At 44.6% G+C, this 22,974-nt stretch overlaps 2 protein-coding genes across 2 annotated transcripts in view; one reads left to right on the top strand and one right to left on the bottom strand.

Moving 5' to 3' along the window:
• SERAC1 (serine active site containing 1) overlaps positions 1-22,974 on the bottom strand; it is a 379,919-nt gene that overhangs the window by 210,775 nt on the left and 146,170 nt on the right. The window lies entirely within an intron of this gene.
• TMEM181 (transmembrane protein 181) overlaps positions 17,264-22,974 on the top strand; it is a 37,170-nt gene continuing 31,459 nt past the window's right edge. The window contains exon 1 of the mRNA XM_075748308.1: positions 17,264-17,516. Within this exon, the coding sequence (XP_075604423.1) occupies positions 17,386-17,516 (131 nt within the window). The 5' untranslated portion in view covers positions 17,264-17,385. The remainder of the gene's footprint in view (positions 17,517-22,974) is intronic.

The following is a 22,974-nucleotide window of genomic DNA, read 5'->3' as shown; positions in this document are numbered from 1 at the left end:
AAAGGCAACGGTAAATCGACAAGAATCTCAGAAAGTCTTTATGAAACTTGGCAATAAAATGGCAGGTGAAAGTCAGTATAGGTAAATGTAAAATGATATGCCTGGGGAAGCAATAGTTCTAACTTCATGTTTGTGGTAATGGCCTCCAAAGTGATGTCTACTACTCAGAAGAGATCTCTGAGGGTTTGATAGATTGCTCTCTGACACATCAGGTTGGTGCTCAGCAGCAGTCAAAAGAAAGAAATAAAATATTAGTGATGTTTAGGAAAAGAATTGACAGCAAAGCAGAAAATACAGGATCACTGTATAAAACTGTCAGTCACCACGCTTTGCATACTCTGCAGTACCAGTCCCCTTGTCTTAGATAAGGTAGATAGATCTAGTGAAGATTCACAGCAGGGCAACAAGGAAGATCAAAGGCATAAATCAACTTCTACATGAGGAATAACTGCGAAGGCTAGGACTCTTCAGCCTGGAAAAAGAGATAACTTAAAGGGATTGCTAGAGAGCCAGCAAAAACAGGAGTAATGTGGAAAGGTGGGTAGGGATTGTCTGTTGTCTCTAAACAACATAAAATGAAAATAAGATATAAAATGAAAGCGAAATAATAGTGAGGCAGGCTATCAAACAAAAGGAGGTGGTTCTTCAAGGAGGTAAATAGCAGCCCGCTTTGCCAAAGGATGCTGTGGTACAGTAAGATGCCTGTGGTACAAGAACTCAAGCAAGACTGGAAAAGCGCATTGGGACTCTAAACAAACTACAACAGGGACAGAAAGTTCCCTGAGCTGAAAATAGTCAGACGCTGGGAGAATAGTAGGGGAAATACCATATGATTTTGCTCTGTTCTTGCTCTTCCCGAGGAATCTGCAAATGGCTGTTGTAGGAGACACAACACTGGGCTTAACTGGATTCTCACTGTGTACCAGTGTCACCATTCGTACACCAGCATTTCTAAAAAAACGCCTTAAACCTGGAGTATCAACCTCTGGGAATGAGGAGAAGGGGGAGGATTCCCAGCCTGGTGCCTGAATGCTTTGCACGGCAGCTGCGGAAAGTCCTCTTCCAGCATCAGCATGGCTCAGGGAATGAGTGCTGGGGGTCTGCCAGCACTCGTGAAATCTCCCTAGCTTTAGACAGTTTTACAGTCAAAATGCCAATTCTACTAAAATGCAGAAATTATGCAATTATTTAAGTTTGGAGACAGAGAAATGGAACAGCAATATAGCTTCTCTCATTGCACTCTGCTTCGGCCTTGTGCTTGTTTGCTTTTTCCTTTGGCTGGTTTCAGTGTTTCACTGGCCACGTGAACAAAGCTGCTTCATGCAGTTTCCTTTTAGATCGAGGTTCCAGCAGTTTTCAGGGTTTTCCTTCTTTATGTTGGATGTTGACTTAAAATACAGTTATCTGCTCCCCTGCCCTTTGTTAGTGTTAATTTGGGTGTTTCTACTAGCTACAGCACTAGTAATTGATTCAGTCATGGTAACAGTCTGTATCTTCTTTGCTCAAGGAACTGAGCTAACGCGGTTTGGTTTGTTGTTCTGGAAGATCCTTTTCAGAAGGCCCCTCTCTGCTGGGTGCAACTAGCTAAATTTAGCACACGTAGTCACTTGCAGTTTGTAAATAAACTTTCTGTGCATGCTGGTAGATAAATGAGACTAAATGAGAACACTGAAGCTGTAACTAGCTCTTGAGAGAGAGGAGGCATGAAAGGAGGCAAACAGATCTGGGGAGGTGGCTTGTTTGGGGGAGATGACTACTGAGACATGCCTGCCTAGAAATGCAAAAATTATCAGTTAACAGGGCCTGCAGTAAACAAATAAAAAAGTGACCCTTTAGGAAAATAGCCTAGAAAGATTCCTGTAATAATTTTCTTGCCTCGTACAGGGATTAATAGTATTTACTTGTTCTTTTTTTATATGTGATTGTAGTCATTGTTGGTAATAGTGCCATCTTCTTTTTATGATTTAGATGAATACAAGAGCTATTTGTGCCCAGTGCCCTGTATTTATGCTGCCTGGTTTAGAGGTCAGAAGGTCATGTGCAGACATGTGCAGTGAGGGAACAATATTTAAGCAGGGGCTTTTTAAAAAGAAACTGGGACTACAGCAGCTATGCATGTAGTTAAGATTGTATATATGATTTAATAACTCCTGGCTAGATCATGAGCTTTTTCACCAAGAGAGGTTATTGTTGTTGATGTTCTCTGGTCAATGGTATATTCCATTTTTTATTGGCATTACTACCAAAATAGCTATCAATAATAAAATAGCAGTCTTTACTTAGTGCTCATTTTTTCAACAGCAGCCTAGCTTTCTTTATGCAATCTTAATGGGATATACTCCAGGGCTAAGTAATTACCTGGCTGTGAGAGAATTGTACAAGATTAGAAAAAACCCACAAAACTGGTGCACTTTATACCAATTGAGATTCATCTCAGACATTTCATCTTGCTCCTCATCCATTATAGTTGTGTATTGCATATTCTCATTTTCTCTTTAAAACAGACACATTTCAGATCTTTTTGTGTTTGATCAAAGGGAAGCCTGTTCATCTGGAGGAATGTTGTGCTTTGTTGCATCTCCTGATATTTTTATCTAGTCCAACTGTTCCATGTTTTCTTCCATTTCTCACTTCCCCATGGATAAAGAGGAAAGTTAGATTTGAACTACAGTAAGTAACATTTCTTTGTTCTCCTTTCTCATTGCACTCTGTGGTGATTGTACTCTCTCTTAAAACAAGAGTATCTTTGTTCTCTTTGTTGCACAGTTCTGGTAAGATTAATTTCTTCCCTTTCCTTTCAAAGCCATTTAGGACTTTGTTACTTTTTTGTCATCTGAAAAGATGTTTATTTTGGAGAAGAGTGTATATGAGGCAGTTACAGCAAAGGGAGGATACTCAAGATGATTTAAACTTCAAGGAGTCTTCTAATTGCCTCATGTGGAGGCAGCCAAATGCAGAGTCTCATCTTCAGAAGTCACCTAACTGTGATTTGACTTCTCTCTCTCATTTTATGATGCTTTCTAATGAGGGAAGCATCCTTCTTTTCATTAGGTCTATGAACATACCTTTAGATTTTTCTCCTTGAGCTGGCGTGGTAGCTAGTATTATCTGAGGTGGCAAACATTCATTTTGACAAGCTTAATTTGTGTGGCTTAGAGAGTCACTAAAACCAAGATTCCAGTTTTGTTGAGAAATCCACTGCTAGTATTCCTATTGGTATATTACTAAAAATTTTATTCGCCATTTATAAAATATACAGGTTTTAGCAGATGTGAATTGTGTCTGATCAACAGAACATATCAGTGAATGTGAAAAAAAGAGTGGACATGTTTCTAAAAACTGTGGCATATGTATAATTCACACTGGAAGTTCTGCTATGAACTTCAGAAGTTCCAGATGCCAATGAAGTGTCCTCTCAGGCCATAAACTGAGAGAGCATCCTTCAGAGAGCTGCCAGAATCCACAATTAGATTCCACGTCTGGAGATTATGGAAAACTTGAGTGAGAGTAAAATGCATCACACCGAGTATCATCGGAAGGACTGCAGTATGTTTGTGATGAAAAAGCTGTCCAAAGAGCAAGGCAATAGCAATTGAGAAAGGAGAGGCCTCGGGGAAGTCAGTGAAGCTGTCAGGAGTGGATCAGCAGCATATCAGACAGAATGTACCTTATTTCAGAAGAAGTAAGGACAAAACTCATGAGCTGATGCAGTAGTCTAAATCACTTGTATTCAGGTTTCTCAATGCAATATCTACAATCATGGTCATTCATGCCATCATCACTAGAAAGAGAGTGGCTGTGGAAAGGTGGGGGTTTTTTTTGCAGAAATCGTTACCGTGTGAATATTAAATGTGAAGAGAATCAAAATTATAGAAGATGGTGAGAATTATGATCTAAAATTAAATATTCTGAAATAGAAAATGTGGCATAGTAAGAGCCATTTACATCCATTAGGAAAATATTTATCCAAAGATAATAATGATGAACAACCTGGTAGCAAGATTGCTTGCATCTGTGAAGTTACAAGCAAGCCAATGAAGAAAAGATCCAAGAAATGTAGCTGTCCTAAGCTGGAGGTCAGGTCTGAAAGCCCAAACCATGGCATTCATGAAGATAAAGTGATATTTATCATGTTCCCAAAGTTTTTCTGTTAATCTGCTATGTGTAGATTACTCAATGCAAGAGACAAAGTTGAAAACAATTTAATCAAAAGAATAGATGTTTAAAATGGTTTTGAGTAGACTTTTACAGACAACTGATGACGTCAAGTGCCTTTAAATTGGATCTGTGTGTTCTTTTGGAAGAATCTTAGGCAGGCAATTGAGAAGTAATCAGCTGAAGAGATTCAAAGAACAGGATCTACAATGAAATTTACTCTCAAAATAGTTGAGTTAGGTGGCAATTACATGAATGAGTTAGTAATCATACAAAACAACTGACAGCCATGATTTAACTGATTAATTTCAAGATAACTCATGAAGACCTGTAAGTACATAGGACTTTAAATTACCAGGTGGGTATTGAAGCTTTGTTTGGAAAGTTTGAGAGCATGAGATAAATACAGTCAATGCTAATGAGGCAGATGCTGTCAGTCTGTTAACTGCTTGGCCAATTTGATGTTGTTGGTAACTAAGTAAAGTATGTAAAGTTAGGGAAGAAGCACATGATGATATCAGGAGGAATTGGTTTAGAAGTGATTCACCTGCACAGAAACATTATGACTAGATGTCCGAGTAGAAATTTAAGATGTTTTCAAGTACCAACAGAAAGAAGGGAGTTGGAAAGTGCTTAGGAAGGGATGTTGGAGGAATTTGTTAGGACAAACACTAATTGTTGTGCAACACAGAGACCCAAAGGAGTCCCTGCGTATTCCCTGGGCACAGGCAACATTGGATGGGTTACAAGTGTGACTCCTACCGAGATCATCATTTTCTCTGTTACTACAGAATGAATTTAATCTGAAGAATGAACAGTGTTAACTAGGCATTAACTTCACCAGGTCATTAGCACTACCAAATGATACAGAAGCTGCAAAATTTATGTTATGTTTGGTATTTCCAAAAGATGAGAGAGAGAGGCAACAGAGGATCCAAAGCAAGTATTCATTTCAAGAACAGAACTGTGTAGCAATGGAGAAAGGTTTTTAATCCAATCAGCAACTCAGGCCTCATCAAATTCGTGGCAGAAGAGAGTACGTTTATGTGATAAATTCTCCATATCATAAATGAGTCCCTGAGCTAATCGGTGTCTTGAAAAAAACTTCCTATATTCTCTTAGGAAAAGCTGATGGGCTTTTTTGCATGCAGTCCGTGCCTCAAGTGATGGGTACAAATCACCCACAGTTACCCCTGAAGACATGACCATTCTTGAGCTCAGCCTTGGATGCAGCAATTTTATACCTTGCCCCCAGAGTATCAGGTGGTCAGAACGCAAGATTCACAGGCACCCGTGAAGCCAAATGCTCCCCTGAGGTTGGTGTTTGTGGAGCTGTGACAAGCCTGTGTGTTTTATTCGGGATGTTAACACTGCTGGTGCTTTTATAGGTGAGGGAAAGTTGGGAGATGGAAAACTCAAGCAGGTGTAGCTCCAAACACTGGCGACTTCAACAGACGTCTTTGAAACATAGGTGACATAAAATCCTGTGATGGGCAACAGTCGGTATCAATAACTTTCTTTTGATAGCCTTTCTTCCAACATGAGTGAAGTCAGTCCCGGCTGTCTTTGGGCTATGCGCTGTGTCTGTTTGCACCGTGTACGGTCACGCTGGAATTTGGAGGCAGTTGCTGCAGTGCAAACCTCTTTTGCTCAGTGCTGCGAGCTGTGGCTAAACAACGGATACACAGAAGAATCTCGACACGGAGCGGATGTTTGGATCATCACCACCGCAGCTGCCTTTCACATTTATTATCGGGTGTGTCCTCCTCTGTCCATGCACATGTCCAAATCAGAAATGCCTTTGCTTGAACAAAGAAGTGCAAACTGCAAAGCTCTACCTACCAGATGAAAGATGAAGAAAGATACCGAGTAAGGTCATTTTGCTGAAGATTTGTAAGACATGGACGTGAATTAGTTTGTTTGAAATAGAATCTTATAAGTGTTTTATAGTATATTAACATGCTAAGGGAAAATATTGTGTTGTCTGTTTATGATGCTTTTAAACAATGAATGTATGTAATTCTTCTTGTATTAATAATCAGTTTTTCGCTGATAAACATGTAAAGCTTAAATGTTACAGTGCAAAGAGATGTCACCAACAGGCACGGCACCATTGTTGAAAGCTTAATCATCACTTTGAAGCTACCTACCAGGGTGTAGGATCTGAACAAAGTCTGGCAACACTGATGGCTTCAAAAAGCATTATTAAACTTTGCTACTTCAAATGACACCAGTAGCTGAATTTCCTGACCTTGGTTCATTGACTCCGTGAGCTGAATGCTACTCCCAGGAGCTTTATGCACAGCAAGCTCACCAAATTAACTGGATTTTCCTCCCAGGAGGTTCCTGACAATGACTTTTCTAACGCAGTGACACAGAGAAGCCCTGTGACAACGGTTATCTGTGCCTGATTCAGACTAGTTGAATAAGCCATCATTTCAGCTCATCGGTGTTCCAATAGCTTCCCTTTTATTGCCATGTTTGTTATTTCCCTTGATATATTAATCAAGCCATTAAAAAGAAGAAAAAAATCAAAATAAAAACAACTTCAACAAAACACTGGTTTCCTAGTGTGTGATGCAGCAGGCTAGCAAGCCTCAAAGGAACCTGATCTATCAGTGATGGTAACGGTGTGTTGGGAGGGCGGGGGCTTTTCCTAACAGTGCGTCAAGAATGAAGAGAGAGCAAACACCAATTCCTGAGGTGCACCTGCAGTAGGAATAGGAAGGCAGGATGGCTCACAGCATTTTATCATGCCTGCATGAATTCACCAAGAGGGGGACTTTCCTATGGAGCAAGTGATGAATGAACATACAGATTGCAGCTATAAGGACCAAATAATCTTTGGAAAACTGGAGGAGATCAGGGAGCTGCAGACTGCAGCAGTGTTGTGTGGTATGTCACAAAAATAAAGTCAACGTGAAACACAGATTTCTTGCTGCAACAGAAATCACCTGGGACTGCAAAGCAGTGGATTTGAGCAAACTAGCAGGAGGAATATTCGTTGTAATTTCCTGAGGGACCAGACAGCACACCCACAGGCAGCCAGGAGAGACAGCTTGAATCATCAAAGAATTTGAGCCTTGAGAGCAATGCAGAGATGTGAAAAAGCCAGCTATGTTGTGGCCAATTGCTCATAGTACAGATGCGATGAGCAGTAACCAGGAGGTGGACTTAGTTTAAGTGGTGACTGATCCCAATTTTAGTGATTCTCGGCTCTCTCTTGTGGACAGCAATAACTGGATGGAAGCCTACTATAGCTTGAAACTTACTGTACAGCCCGAAAGAAAATGCTTCTAAAGAAATTCCTTTCTCACACAAGGAGGCAAAAGGTACATGGAGGCATTAGGCAGTGTGTCAAGACATTCCAAGCTCCAGAGCCAGTGCTGCAATTTTAGCTCTAAGGAAAAATCTCTCTCTCCAAAGTACATGAGCTAACTTTAAGAAGAAACGTGGGAGTCTGCTAGCTACACTTTGTCACCCTGAGCGATGCAAGATGGTATCACATACTACTTACTGTTAGAGAACATATTGCTAGACTTGAGCACACTTAACACCTTTCTTCCTTTTCTGCTAAAATAGACGGGTAAATTAAGTACAAAGTTAAAGTACAAATTCGTTCCTCAGCAGTATAGTTGATGACTTGCAGTATTAACCAGAATTGACCTGTGTCGGTTCATCCTGTTTCACTCTTTTTTCAAAAAGACTTGGCTAGTTTGTCATCAAGAGTGGTATAGAGCAGGCTGAAGAGAATTCCAGCCAACCGGTGTGCATTTTTAATGAATTCTATGTAGTCTGAGAAATTTCAGGAACCTGAGAAAATGCTTACCTAACAATATTTGAAAAAAGGAAGTAGGTAGCAGGCCAGCCATGCTGACTCCAGCAGCAGGCAAAATAATAAAAAGGATGATATAGGAGTCAGTTAAAAACTGGAATATAAGGACGTAAACCATGAGAAAGTAATTTTAGGTGATACATTATTATGGAGAAAAAAAGAGATCTTACCCCGCTGTGTCCTTTGACACCATTTTTTGAGGTTATTACCTCAGTTGGTAGATAAAATTTCATTCACAAGGCATTTGATTAAATACTGCCTGGGGTTCCAATAAAGAAATTAGCAATAACGAGTGTGAACGAGGTGTGCTTTAAATGGATTACAAATTAAGTGAGAGATGTTACAAAGTAGCCTGTGACATGAAATCGTCACTGAGCGGCATGTTTCTGATAGGATTTTTCAGAGGTGGGTACTAGACCTGACAGTAAACAGGACTTAAAAGCAAATAGAGGACTGTGGTTGGCCAAATCTGGCCATGGCACAAAACAGCCAGAAAAGCAAATAGTACTAAGGACAAGGCAGTGAAACATTACAGACAAAATGCATTTTTAATATAGGCAAATGCAAAGTTATGCATTTAGGAGCAAGGAATGTGAACTTATCTTCAAAATGAGCAATTTAACTCCAAAAGCTGCAGGTCTGATTTGGAGGCACAGGTCAGAGCGGACAAGCGTCTCAATGCGATATGCTAACAATCCCGAGATCTTGCAAAAAGAGCTGGTACAGTCCTCAGGTTGGTAAGTAAGGCAGTGGAAGGAGGGAAGTGATTTCACCTGGTAAAATACTGGGTTTGCTTCTGCTGTCCAGGCTTTTAAACTGTCTCGGAAGGGAGAGTCTATGAAGTTCAAAAAATGAAGAAAATGCCTCACAGCAAGAGATTTGTCTGTTTACCTTATTTCAGAGAAGAGCATAATTAAATAATTCTGGCTATCTTAAAAAAAACTTAACTAAAATACCAGTATCGAAAGGCACTTTAATTTAGCAGGGAAAGGCACGACAAGCACTAATGATTGGGAGACTGGGGGCTGAAGCCAAGTATAAAAAGAAGCAAGACACATTTAACGATGAAAATTATTAACACTGAAACAAGCTCAAAGAAGTCATGGATTCTTCATCCTGTGAAGTGTTCCAATCAAGACTGCTTCAGTTAAATGCATTTGGATAGATTTTGAGGTAAATGTGTGAAACACGCAATGACCAAAGGCGAATTGGCCCCTCCAGAGGCACAGATCAGTATTTGCCAAGGTCTTGGGGCCCCCATCAGCCAGATGATGACCTGGCTGGAGGACACTCCTGCTCCTTCACCGTTTGCACACCCAGGTCTCTTCCTTTCCTACATGAGGAGGAGAAGTGATGGCCTGCAGATGAGGAGTCCCTGTCTTTCGTGAGCTCACGTGCCCAGGCCCGGGAGCTTAGAAATATGCCTGAGTCCTGCAAATTAGCTGTAGTCCTAAATGGCTGTGTAGGAGACACTTTTGTTGGTTTGTGCAAGCAAAAGCTAACTCACTTGAGTGGGCTGCAAACATGTGCTGCAAAACCTATATTGTCTAAGTTTTTCTATTACTTTGAAAAAAAATGTCATGGGATATTTATAACTGGGTATTCAACTTTGTGGTTTAGACCAGAAACAACTGGCTAGAGAAATGAGATTCCCCAGCACAGAATAAGACCCTGGTGATACTGCATGTTTCTAGTTAGATCTAGCAGTCCCTGAAGGTTCCTGCCATTAATTAATGTGTGACTGTTTATGTAGGCAATAAGCTGTTTCTAAAAGGAGGTAAGTTTTCCAAAATGTCTGGCACTTTTCACTACTTCCATGTTAGTTTTAATTGCTTCCCTTGAGAGGTACAGAAAACAGTGCAGAAACGGAACAGTATTATGAATAATGGAAAAGTATTATGAAGTATTCTATCTGAATAATGACATACCAGGTGCTGATGGGGGGGGGGGGGAGGGTGTGCTGCAGGGGTGGCCTCTGTGGGAAGAGGCCGGGGCTGCCTCATGTCAGACACAGATGGTTTCAGCCAGCTCCAAAATGGACCCAGCGCAGGACACAGCTGAGCCCATCAGCAAAGCTGGTGGTGCCCCTGCGGAAACATATTTAAAAAAGGATGGAGACAGAAAGTTGGTGACTAAGAAGAGAAACAGCAGGGGAACATCAAGGTCAGAGGAGGAGGTGGTCCATGGTGGGGCAGGCACCCCACCACCACCAAGGGACTGTGCGGCCCATGGAGGACACACACACACGTGCACACACACCCTGGAGCATGTATGGCCCCCTGGAGGTACTGCAGCCTATGGATAAGTCCATGCTGAGGCAGGTACACCCCAAAAGAGACAGCAGCCTATGGAGGACCCACATAGGAAAAGTATGAGAAGGAGGGAGCAGCAGAGAGAAACCTCTGTGTCCTGATTGCACCCCACTGCCACCCATTGCCGCACTGAAGAGACTGGATGGAACTTGCAGTGATAATCAGGGGATTGGGGAGGAGAGGTGCTTGGATGAAGATGAGCCTGGGAAAGGTGAAGAAAAGATGGTTTCCTAAAGTGTGTGTGTGCTGGCTTTGGCTGGGATACACTTAACGTTCTTCATATGAGGCTGTGTTTTTGGAATTATGCTGAAAACAGTGTTGATAATAGAGAGATGGTTTTTGTTACTGCTGAGTAGTGCTTACACAGAGCCAAGGCCTTTTCTGCTGAGACACACCACCCCACCAGCAAGGGGGCTGGGGGTGCACAAGGAGTTGGGAGGGGGCACAGCCGGGACAGCTGACCCCAGCTGACCAAAGGGATATTCCATACCATATGGCATCATGCTCAGCATACAAAGCTGAAGGAAGAAGAAGGAAGGAAAGGGATGTTCAGTGTGATGGCGTTTGTCCTCCCAAGTCACCGTTACACGTGACGGAGCCCTGCTTTCCTGGGGATGGCTGAACACCTGCCTGCCCATGGGAAGTGGGGAATGAATTCCTTGCTTTGCTTTGCTTGCACGTGCGGCTTTTGTTTTACTTATTAAACTATCTCCATCTCAACCCACGAGTTTTCTCATCTTTACCCTTCCAATTCTCTCCCCCATCCCAATGGGGGGGATTGAGCGAGCAGCTGCGTGGGGCTTAGCTGCCAGCTGGGGCAAAACCACAACAGTGTGTAAATGTTTCTTTTGGGTTTTTTGTTTCCCAGTATCTAAATCAGTACTCAAATATTTGTCTCAACTGAAAATAAACTAAGTTAAATTCCCCGAGTAAAGCCTGGTTTGCCCCAACAATAATTGACAAGTCATGTCCCTGTCTTTACTTCTACACACGAGCTTTTTTACTCCTGTTCTTTTTATTTTCTACCCTGCCCAGCTGGCTGCAAGGTAGGGTGGGGGAGTGAGCAAGCGGTTCGGTTGGAGTTTGGCTGCCCAGCTGGGATCAACCCACCACACATTTTTAGTCTGAGGTGATACAATTTGCATGATTATTAGGCAATTAATCCTAAATATTCTTGAGAGATGAGATTACATCTCACAAGAGACCTGACTTTCAAAGGAAGGGTAGTAGGCATCTGAAAATCAAAAACAAAGGTGTTTTTCTTAAAATAGATACAATAAAACTGTCAGGATATGACATTACATGTATTTTCTCAAACATTGTAAAATTTTTTCAAAAAAATACAGCTGATTTGAACATGTGCATTGGGTATGCACGGCCAGGTTTTGGTAGTGGGGGGCTTCAGTGGTGGCTTCTGTGAGAAGCTCCAAGAAGCTTCCCCTGTGTCTGACAGAGCCAGCCAGCTGGCTCCAAGACGGACCCGCCGCTGGCCAAGGCCAAGCTAATCAGCGACGGTGGTAGCAGCTCTGGGATAACGTATTCAAGAAGGGAGGGAAAAACTGCGCAACAGCAATTTGCAGCTGGAGAGAGGAGTGAGAATATGTGAGAGGAACAATTCTGCAGACACCCAGGTCAGTGAAGAAGGAGGGGGAGAGATCAGGCGCTGGAGCAGAGATTCCCCTGTAGCCCCTGGAGAAGACCATGGTGGTGAGGCAGGCTGTCCCCCTGCAGCCCATGGAGGATGATGGTGGAGCAGATATCCACCTGCAGCCCGTGGAGTTGGTGCAGGAGCAGGTGGATGCCCAAAGGAGGCTGTGACCCCATGAGAAACCCACGCTGGAGCAGGCTCCTGGCAGGACTTGTGGCCCGTGGAGAGAGGACCCCAGGCTGGAGCCGGTTTGCTGGCAGGACTTGTGACCCCGTGGGGGACCCCCCATGGGAGCAGTCTGCTCCTGAAGGTCTGCAACCCATGGAAGGTACCCATGCTGGAGCAGTTTGTGAAGAACTGCAGCCCATGGGAAGGACCCACACTGGAGTTTGTGGAGGGAGGGACCTCACACTGGAGCAGGGAAAGAGTGTGAGGAGGAAGGAGTGGCAGAGACCCAGGGCCAACCCACTACAACATCGTGTTTAAAATTTTCTCTAAAGTACACTCACGGCAATATGCTGAGCGAGAACTGGAAAGTAAATATGGTGATGGTTCCTGTGCAACCTGCTGTAGGCGATCCTGTTTTAGCGGGGGGGGGGGGGGTTGGATTAGATGATCTCCAGACGTCCCTTCCAACCCCCACCGTTCTGTGATTCTGTGATCTATTTCATTGACTAAGGTAACCAAAATACAAAAAGTAAGCAGCAATTAAAAATAAGCAGTTAGTCTTAAGTCTTCACTAGTTGTTATCTAGATGCCACAAGCTGTTGAGTTTTTATTTCCCTTACAAGTATTCCTTTTAATACAATATTTAAGCTAATATATGCCACTGGTAATTATTATTCCAAGTACAGTTGACATCTGAAAGCCAGTAATCACGCTGAAACAGCATATTAAAATGTTAATTTATCAATAGGACAGGCAATCTAGTCATGCTCCCAATTAGGCCATTTCAGTCTTCCCATTGCTTTCTACATGACAGTTGAGGAAAGAGCAACCCAGGCGTGCCAAGAGATACACAAGAGGGTGAATCAGATCTGATTAGGATTTCCTCTTTGTTACCCTTGAAATCACCTTGCAAGAGATTCTTCTTAAATTTTGATCAAAAGATACTATAAATCTTATTTGCTTGGCTTCACATCTCTTCAAAGCAGGATAAATTCAGGGAAGATTCATCTCCAAAGGAAAAAAAGAGAGTGATGAGTCTTTCTTGCTGCTGCTGTCAGGGTTGGGACTGCCAGCTGCAGCCAGCTGTGTAGAGCTTTATTCCTCCCGGTGATGACAAGAGCAGCTGTGGCTCCAAAGCCCCTGTCAGAGATGATTTGTTACAGATGATCTGCCAGGGGCTGTACCAGCCGATGTGTCTGTGTCACCTCTTCAAATAAATGAGAAGCTTTGCTTCACGGTGAGCGCCATGCTCCTGCTGAGCTCCCCCCGACCTGTCTGTCCCCAGGATGCTGCTGTGACCCTCTGTATGCGCAGCAAGGGCTGCGTGGCAGCAGTTGTCGTCATATAACCGGTTAGCTGTGACAAAGTAGTTTTCTGTCAAGAGGGGACAACCAAGCCATGATGGCCTGAGGTGAGACAGGGGCTTTTGTTTTCCGGAATCAAGGGGGCAGTGAAGAAGAGGGCAGGGTGGACCAAAGCGCTGAGGTTTCTGTGGCACTCAGCACAGTTTCTACTCACACAGTTTGGGGATACTCAGTGACAAGTCCTGTATGCAGCATGATTTAGAGGCGTATTTGCAGCTGTATAACAGCAGCACGGACTCCCTTATCTTTGTCGAGTCAGTACAGATGTGGGCTTGTTTCTGTGCCCTCAGATGCGGCAGTCCTTAACTCCACCGGGAAGGAAGAAGGCAGTTACTCTTTTCAGCCAGCAGCTGCCACTACTGCCTTTCTCCGGCTCAAAACAGTGTTGAAGGAGAAGGTATTTGCTGAGCAGCTGGACTTCTGCTTGTTTGTGAGTTTTGTTCCTTTGCTGAAAAAAGAGGGACTTGAGCTGCAGTGTTTATTCCCTTAACTTCTCAGCACCAGCTGCTGTTGTTTCTGAAAGACCCAGAGTAATAATCCTGGTGCTTTTATGTGGATTGCCAAGCTTTCTATTTAGCTACTATCACAATTTAATACATGTGGCTGATGCTGTAAAAGGCTAACTGTACACAGGGGGAGAATCAGGAAGAAAAATTCTGTGAGGGACTGCTGTTAAGCTCCACCCTCAAAATAAATTCTGTCCCTGTGACATGATACGATGAGTGCATTGAACAGATGTCGAGTTTCATCACATCTTGGTCTTAGACTCTTGGGGCTTTTCTCTCCCTCATGAAGTCCAGAAGCACTCGGGGGGTGAATTGAGTCTCAGATGCTTAAATTCTAACTGAGATTTATTGGACTCTGAGTATTACTTTAGATTGGTTTGTTCTTAGACACGGTTTGATGCTGCCTCTCTTTTATTAGGTGCTGTGAAAAGCAGCAAACCAAGGTTGGCATAGAAGGTGCTGTGCTTGGATAGGTGAGCTAGGGTGCCCTGAAATGAACGGGGCGAGTCATAGTGCAGGGGCCCAGTGCAGGTAAATTGTTGGTTACTCTTGCATCTTGTTTGCAAAGCTGTCAAAACCTTGGCCTCTCTTTGCTTTTACTGAAGCCGTGCTTCCTGCAGAACTAAACGCTTTTCTGTGCCAGCCCAATCTGCGCCGTGACTGCACTGGACAGGAAAGAAGGACAACCGATAAAAGTAGGTGTGACCCGTAGGCATCTGCAGGGCCAGGGGTAAGTGAACAGCTAATAGAAATGTTCCATTCATTAAGTTTTGACAAAAGAAAAATAGATTGGTAGTGTTAATATGAGTGCCTGTTTAATATTAGAAGTTTGGTTTAATATTTTTCTAATTAAAAAAAAAAAAAGAAAACCTGAAATTCCTTTGACGAAAACATTTAGATAGCAGTTAATTCTTCTTAAAAACGATACCTGGGAACTGCTACTGGGTAGCAAGGGATGCACTTTTTAAAAAGGCAGCAGGCCAGACTTGTAACTACAGTATCACTTTCCCCAAATCACTTTGAGGTGGCTGGGCTTCACAGACCATCAGTGTCCGTAGCCCTCGGGTGTTGGCTGCAGAAGGCACGGCTGGCGCAGCTCTGCACGCTGTCAGTGTCTCGTCATTTCCCGGGCAGAGGAGGCCACTGAAAACATTTGATTTTTCACACAGGTGCATGCATACAACTCTGTGCACTGCTTGTTTTATCGATGTGTTGACCTCTGGAGACTCAAAATTATTTCCTTACCTTCTCAGAGTCTTTGAGAGTTTAATACGGACCGCAATGGGAATATGCAATTAGCTTGAGTCTTCACACAGTGCAAACTTAACTATTCACACACCTATTAATTTTAATTCTGTAATGTTTGGTAATTGTTAGTTGAAACAATGGCTGGGGTTTTTCTGATAGCAGAAGTTGGTGGTTTAGTACATGGTCAGTGCTAACACCTTCTTTGTGCGAGTCACCTGTCAGCCTTCCACAGGGGCTGTGATTTCCTCCTGCGGCAGTCGAGGTGTGGGGGACTGGCACAGTCTGAAGCCGGTCTGGACAATGTTCAGCACAGCAGGAAGGAAACTAGATTGCATCCCTCTGATGGTGCTGCTTTGGGCCCTCCAGCAAACCCTGATTGGGTTTTGGGTTTAAAAAAAAAAATTAAAATAAATGCAATAGAGGTCACTTAGCTGTGAGTAATTAAATGGTAATCAGTTTGTAATCTTTGAGCCTATTTTTTATTACTTTGCTACAGTAATTGCATAACTCCCAGCAGTGAATGTGTTTTTACTTGGCTGAAGACTAAATGATTTATTTCCTCCTTTCGGTAAGTATTTAAAGATCCCATTGATAATTCCTACCTCTGAGCCTGAGAGCTGGAAGCAGCACATTCATCACACATAACAAAGAATTTTAAAATTTACTTTGAGGAAAAACATGGCTAAATCTTAATCACAAATGAAACATTTACCCTGAAATGAATATTTCCAGGAAACTCCTACCTGACTATGTCAGTCACAGAAGTGTGAGGGACCTACTGAGCCTGTCCTGAGGTTTCAAAGTAGCCGTTCAGAAGCTGGTCAAGCTCTACCCTAACGCTGGCTGGTCCTAAGGCTGGCTCCTCTTTGGAGACTGCTCCAGAGCAACAGTCCTGTGGTCGTTAGAAACCTTCTAGTCTCCAGCCTGAGTGTGCATGCGGCTTTTATCGTGCTGCTATGTCTTCTCAGGCTTAGAAACATTCAGAGTTAGGAAACAGAAGTTCTCAGTGGAAGGTGATCCTTCCCCTCTCCCACCTGCCGGGGGAGACCTGTTGTCCCTTTGCACCACTGGGAATAACCTCTTGTCACCACGTAGTGGGGCGATATCGAAGTGGGCTTTTAAGTAAAAGTGTGTAGTGTTAGTGTGTGATAAAATACAGACTAAGGGCAAGGCTGGGAAAGAACCTAGCCCAACTTCCTAAATGTGAACGGGAAAGATATTTACATGGGAGGGGCAGTATAGCAGACTTCTGTATTTGTACTCTCTAGAAATCATTATGACATATCAATGGTAATGTATTTTCATATTTAATATGGATACTACGATGGCCATTAATTCACGGCAATTATTAAGGTTTGAATTGATAGAATAATTTAAAACAGGATTTAAATGTGAATTTGTTTTTGAAGAGAAGGTTAATGCAAATGAAGCTAACACGGCACTCTGAAAATTGACTGGAGCTCAGCAGAAGCCACTCTGAAAATCCGAACAGCTTCATTCTTAATGTCGGACCATTTATGACATTGTGACCATGAAAAGTGGATTTAGCGTAAGATTTCTTTTACGCGTATGTTAGGCCTTTTCTGGTGGTGCAGATCGGCCTCGTTCAGGTTGGGTAAAAGCGACAATAAAAATCAGGACATTAATTTTAAATAGAGCTGGTAAGTTCTTCAGAACAAACCAGTTTTATTTTTAAAAATCCGCTGGTTCCAGCAGAGGTAATGCGAGGTCTTTGCTTACTTCCCCAGGGACCTGCGGGCCGGGGGGGAGAGGGCAGCGCCGGCCCGGGCGGGAAGCTGGCCCAGGGGAGACCCGGCTGCCCGGCATCCGCTGCCGGGGGAGGTTGAGCCAGAGCCCCCGGGCCTCCCGCCTGCTCCCGCTCCCTTTCCGGCAGGAAGGCCCGCGGGGCGGGGGCGGGGGCCTCCCCCGGGCCGCGGCGGCGGGCACCGGCCGCCCCTCTCCGTGGTGCTGAAGCGGCTCCCGCCGCCCCCGCGGGCGCGGGCCGTCCGCCCAGGGCCCGCCCCTGCCGCCGCCGCCGCCGCTGCTGCTGCGGCTCCTGCGCCGCCCCCGCCCCGCGGCCGCGCAGCGCCGGGCGGGCTCTGGCGGGGCGCCATGGCGGAGCGCGGGGCCTGAGGCGGCGCGGGGCGGCATGGAGGCGGATTTCGCCGCCTTCGGGAGCCCGCTGTGCGGCGAGGTCAAGCGCTTTTGCAGGCGGATGCGGGAGACCTACCGGGAGATCAAGGAGGACCTCACCCCCTACAAGGATGACCGTTACTACCGGTACGGGCGCGGGCGTGGCTCTCCCCCGGGACCCAGGGCCCTGCCCGCCCGCCGGGGCTCCGCCCGGCTTGTCCGGGGTGGCCTCCGCGGCGCTCGGTCGGGGCTCCGGAGGGAACCAGGCCGTCTTCACGGGGCGAGCGGAGGGGCTGGGCTGGGACCGGCAGAGGGAAATCTGGGGCCGGGCTTCATGCGACGACCCCCGGCACCGTTCCGTGCCGTTCACCCGGGAGCCGCCGCCCCAGCCCGGGAGCCGCCGCCCCAGCCCGGGAGCCGTCCTCAGGCCCCGCAGTCCCGGGCGTGCAGCGACGGGGGGCGGCGGGGGCCCCGCCGCGGCGGATGGGGCGGTCTGCTCTGCCCGGGGGGACGTGGTCTGGCAGCGCCTCTGGGCAGAAGGTCCAGCTGCTTCTACCCTCACGTATTAATTGCCTTATATCGGTGATAAAAGCTATTTCCATTTGCATTCCTCTGCGCTGCGCCTTTCCCACGGTCTAGGGAAGCAAGCTAGGGGAACGTGGGCTAAAGCAGCTGTGAAACAATCCTGGAATAGTTACAAAACCGGCTAGGAAATCAGAGTGGTTGGCAAAGGTTGAGGTCAAAAGGGACAGATGTATTGAGCAGGCTATACCCGTGTTTCTTCTGTGCCTGGGCCCGTCTTCTCTTTCCATAAGTGACCAGTGATGTCTGGAGAGCATTAATGTTTTGAGATTACACAAGGGTAGGAAGGACTCCAAAGGTGTTGGAGGATGGGGCTATAAATTAAAATAATTTCTGGATCGGAGAAAGGGTCTGAAAAAGTAGAATGAAAATCAGGAGAAACAAATGCCAGGAACTACACAGAGAATGAATGCTATTCAGCGACACAAATACAGGTTGGGGAATGAACAGTTATATACCATTTTTGTAAAAATGGGTATGGGAATTATAATGCTTTCTAAACTAACTTCTTTCAACGATGGCATTGTCTTATACATGTGACAAAGGTAAAGCAATTTGGGGTGTACAACAGAAGCACAGTTCACAAGATGTGAGAATGAAACCATCTGTCAACCCACCACACCATCTAATTTAGTGACCACTCCAGACCTCAGCTGGAGCTGTGTCCAGGTCTAGGCACCACACTTCAAGGGCCTGCCAGTGGAAGAGAGCCTCAGGACAGGGACATGGACAAAAACAGACCTAGAAAATATAGCTGTGAGGAAAATTTGGGTAATTTACCCAAAAGAAGAAACATCTAAGTTGGGAGAATAGGAGTTTCTGTAAAGAGAAACTTCATGCTCATTTGGACATGCTGCAGAATAACTTAAGTTCATACTAGACACTAAGAAAAAAACTTCTGAGTGGGATGGATGGTAAAACGCTATAGAAAGGATTATCCACGGAGACTGTAGCATGTCCATCATTGGAGTTCTTTAAAAACTTTTGACAAACGCATACTAAGAAAGATGTAGATCTGGCAGACTCTCCTGAGACAGAAGGAAAGACGAAGTACCTTGTGAGGTCTCTTCCAGCTCTATTTTACTGTGACTCTGAGTATAGATACACCTGTCTGTGCGCAGTGCCCCAGTTCTCCTGCTTACATCATTTGAGTTCAGTATGCTGTGTTCGTCTTCCCCAATGAAGGGGAATGTGCTCCATTACACTGAATTTGTCTCATTGTTCACGACAGCAAAGACTACAGAGAGTCACAGAGTTTGGAAACGCTGCCTGACAGCTTGGCAGAGTTTCACACAACCACCATCCTGCCTGTCAAAACAGCGGCTTCTTGTACCTGAGCATGGCGTGAGAAGCCATGGGAGGTGATAAGCAGTGGTGGCAAGGTACCTGTGTGCATCCGGTGTTGCGATAATAAGTATAGGCACTGGAATGGAGAAAGAGGGGAGACATGGGCTTTGGACTAACAAATAAGAGGTCCTGGGAGAGGCATTTGTTCAGCTGTGTTTCCAGAAGAAACCTGAGCTCTCCACGGTAAATTGTCATTAGCTCATTTTTCTGACTAAAAGTGTGTATGGACGGACTTTCTGTATTGAGAAGACACTACTCCACCGAATCAAATGAGCTTGAGTTAGGGCTAGATTGCCCTTTCTTCAGTGAGAGTACCCCAAGAGGTATCAGCCACAAGTCATCTAGAATGAAGTGGAGTAATATTGGGTTCTTGGCAAGGAAATAACATTTCGTGACTTAGAAATCATGCTACTTCTCTGCATTCCCAAGACCTTAACCTAAGTGACCTAGCATAGAATAAGTTTACTGTCACTGCATACCTGCTGTTCTGGTGTTTCCCTTTAGCATCATTGATGGGTGTAGCAATGGCACCTGCTTTTCAGATTCCTGGTAAGGAGGAGAGTGTCCATTTGCTATTTCTTGATGCTATCATGCATTCTTCTTACAGCCAACTCTCACCCGTGGGAAGGAGAATTACATATTTCATCCTCTTTCTATTTTATTCAGTACCTTTGGTCAGGTTATAAATGAGCACACTGAAGGATGTAATGGAGATAGTAACTGCTCTGATGGCTGAAGGAGTTTTGGAAATTTGACCGAGGAAATGCAGTGTGGTTTGTCCTTACTTCGAATCAAGGAGGTTCTCTAAAATAATCTGGTTACTAACAGCAAATAATATACCAGACTAACAAAATTAAGAGATGGTAAAACCATATAAAAACATGTTTTTTCCCTCTCACACACTGTATTCACAAACGTGCAGCTGTCAACCACTGCCAGCCCTAACTCTCCCCTCCCACTTGAGCAAAGCCATTTGACCATCAGCTGGTGGTTTCCATCGCCTCTTTGGAAAGGAAGCGGACCAGTCCATTAAGTGGTAGGGAAGGGGGGGCAGGGGCATGAGCTGGCAAGTAATCAATACTTGCTAGAAAAAAAAAAAAAAAAAATTGGCTGCTGCAGTCTCACTCCTGATTTCTGTAAGGACATCTTTTTCGGAGTGCCAACAGGGAAACTCAAAACTGGAAAGCTTTGGGGCAGAGCTGATACAGAAATGGAAAAAGATCAAGTCCCTTGTGGCTAGCAGGGGAATTGCTTTTCTTGACTCAGGAGTGCTCGATGTACGCTGTGCTGGTATGTGCCCGTTCTCAGTGACAAGGGATTCAGTGCAAGGGACGACCTAGCTCAGCGATGGCTGATGAAGCTGTTATCCCAAGTGACTGTGCTCTCGCTTGCACGGATGGCTGAGTCATTTCCAATTCAGCTCTGAGGCCGTCCCAGTTTAGTGATGTCTTTTGGCAATGGTTTCCTTTAAAGCATGGTGCTCTTGAACATGTGGTTCAGCAGCTGTCTGTGAGCAGCCTGTTCTTTGGGCAGGGTGACAACTAATGGTGGCAGGCTCCTCAGCCATCTCAAGCTGTGCTATCCTCACTCCGCAGAGCCCCAGGGCACTCATCCACACTATAGGGATGAAGGGGTGTCTATGTTAGTGAGTTTGTTTCTGCCAATAGCCCAGAATAATCTCTAAATTGTGCCTCCTGGTGTATTTCCCCACGAGCGAGTGCTAGTTTACCCAGCCATCTGGGAGAGGATGGAGAGGGCAGGGTTAGCCATGGCTCAGCACGCTGATTAACGCCATCTGTCTGGGTTGATAAAAGAGGCTGTATATTTACAGACCAATAGGCACGATATTAAATAACCTCATTGGTAACCCAAATACAAGGTTGGTCTGGACTTAGTACGGCTAAGATCAATCTGTGGTACACCAGGAGACACTTGGTGCAGTAGATAAGCTTAGAGAAGGCAGAAGAAAGGAAAAGTTTTATGCTGTCCCATCAGTCCTGGGGACTGCCACAAAGTGACTGCACTTGATTTATTACAGCAACTTTGGGATTACTCTAATTTATACACCTGAAAAACCTCCAAACAAGCCACTTGAATGAACAGTTTGCTCTCTGGTGTCTCCCTCACACTCCAATATGTTCCTTCCTCCCCCAGCACTAGGCGCAGGGAGAACTGATGGAGTGCTGGCAGCCGATGCCTCCATCCACTGCACTAGGCAATTTTAAGTAAACTCTTGGTACGAAAAGAGCTTAGTACCGATGGTACTGAACCATCTACATTTTTATCTCTTCGACTTGTCATCAGTGACATATGCAAAGCTTACCAGAAGACCTCACAATCACAAACAGCTGACAGTTATTTCAGTGGGAGTTTCATAACTCTATCCCCTAGCTAACATTGAGGAGTTCAGCATGCTGAAAACATTTTGATAGGAAAGCAACCAACCAAAGTGCCTACCTGGTACAGAGGAGAAAGCAGGAGGGTTGGCCAAATTGTGGTCTGACATCAGAGTTGCATAACTATAAGTAACGGCTCAGTATTCTTGAAAAATCAATGTATACGTTAATGAACATATCCCACTGGCCAATCAGCTCATACAGGGAAGCGTGATGTTGACACTCAATTTAGTAATAATACCCGGAGATAAGATAAATGACCTACAATCCACCCTGCTTTAAATAAGGAATACATTTTAAACTCCTATCATGCAATAATATGACACTTTGTACATCAAAAATAAAAGACTATATATAGGACATTGTAAAATGTATTATTCAACTTACAGCTTTAATGCCTGATGTTGCTTATATGGGTAACAGAAGAGGTAATTATAGATGATACTGATATTCTTAATTTTTCAACATCTCCTATTAGTGTTTGCAGTTCATTAAAACATCGCTAATCTTCAGAACATGTGGGAAAAGTTAATTCACAGTGGTTCTGCTCCTTTGGCAAAAAGACCAGAGAACAGGACATAATTCAACTTAGCAATAAAGACAAGCTGTTCCTTTTTCTTTAGAGAAGCTCTAGAGCCTGCGTGCTTCAGAGGAGAAACTTTAATTCTGCCAGAGAGGGCTGTTGTGATAAGGATACACTTCTTCCCACCTTCTTAAAATCTTTCCCAAGTGCTCAAAGTCCAAGTCTCTGAGAAGCCAAGGGGTCGGCAAGACCTTGCTGGAGAATTGCAGTCAAATTCCCTGAAGGTTCACGCTGCTTCCAGCCTAGACCTGGGCAGGATCTTCAGTGGCTGCTTCAAGCCACAGCTGGTACCTCTCTTGTTCTTCCAGACCTCACTGCTGGGTCCTGGCATTTGGGGGAGGAACCCGAACGACCCCAATGTGAAGTACACAGCCAGCTAGAGGGCGTGCAATGGCAGGAGGAGGAGACTAACACTGTAGCTTCAGGATTGCTTTAAGCTGCCGTAAATTGGCTCTGCGGCTGGAGGAAGCCATCCTTGATCTCCTTTTCCTAGTCACACATTTCTGCTCTCTTCCTCATCTGCCCACAAATGTTCCTGTAGCTGCACAGTGACTGAACAACCAGTCCAGCAGAACATCATTGTTTTGGTTTTTGGTGCTTTTTTTCCTGGGTGGCTTTTAACTCAGATAATTTCCATTATTTGATTCACCACTCTACTGCACAAACATATGTGCTAGCAAAAATCTGACTCTGTGCT

Source organism: Balearica regulorum, chromosome 3 (genome assembly GCF_011004875.1).
Source record: "Balearica regulorum gibbericeps isolate bBalReg1 chromosome 3, bBalReg1.pri, whole genome shotgun sequence".
NCBI lineage: Eukaryota > Metazoa > Chordata > Aves > Gruiformes > Gruidae > Balearica > Balearica regulorum.
This window is presented reverse-complemented; position numbering and strand designations above follow the sequence as displayed.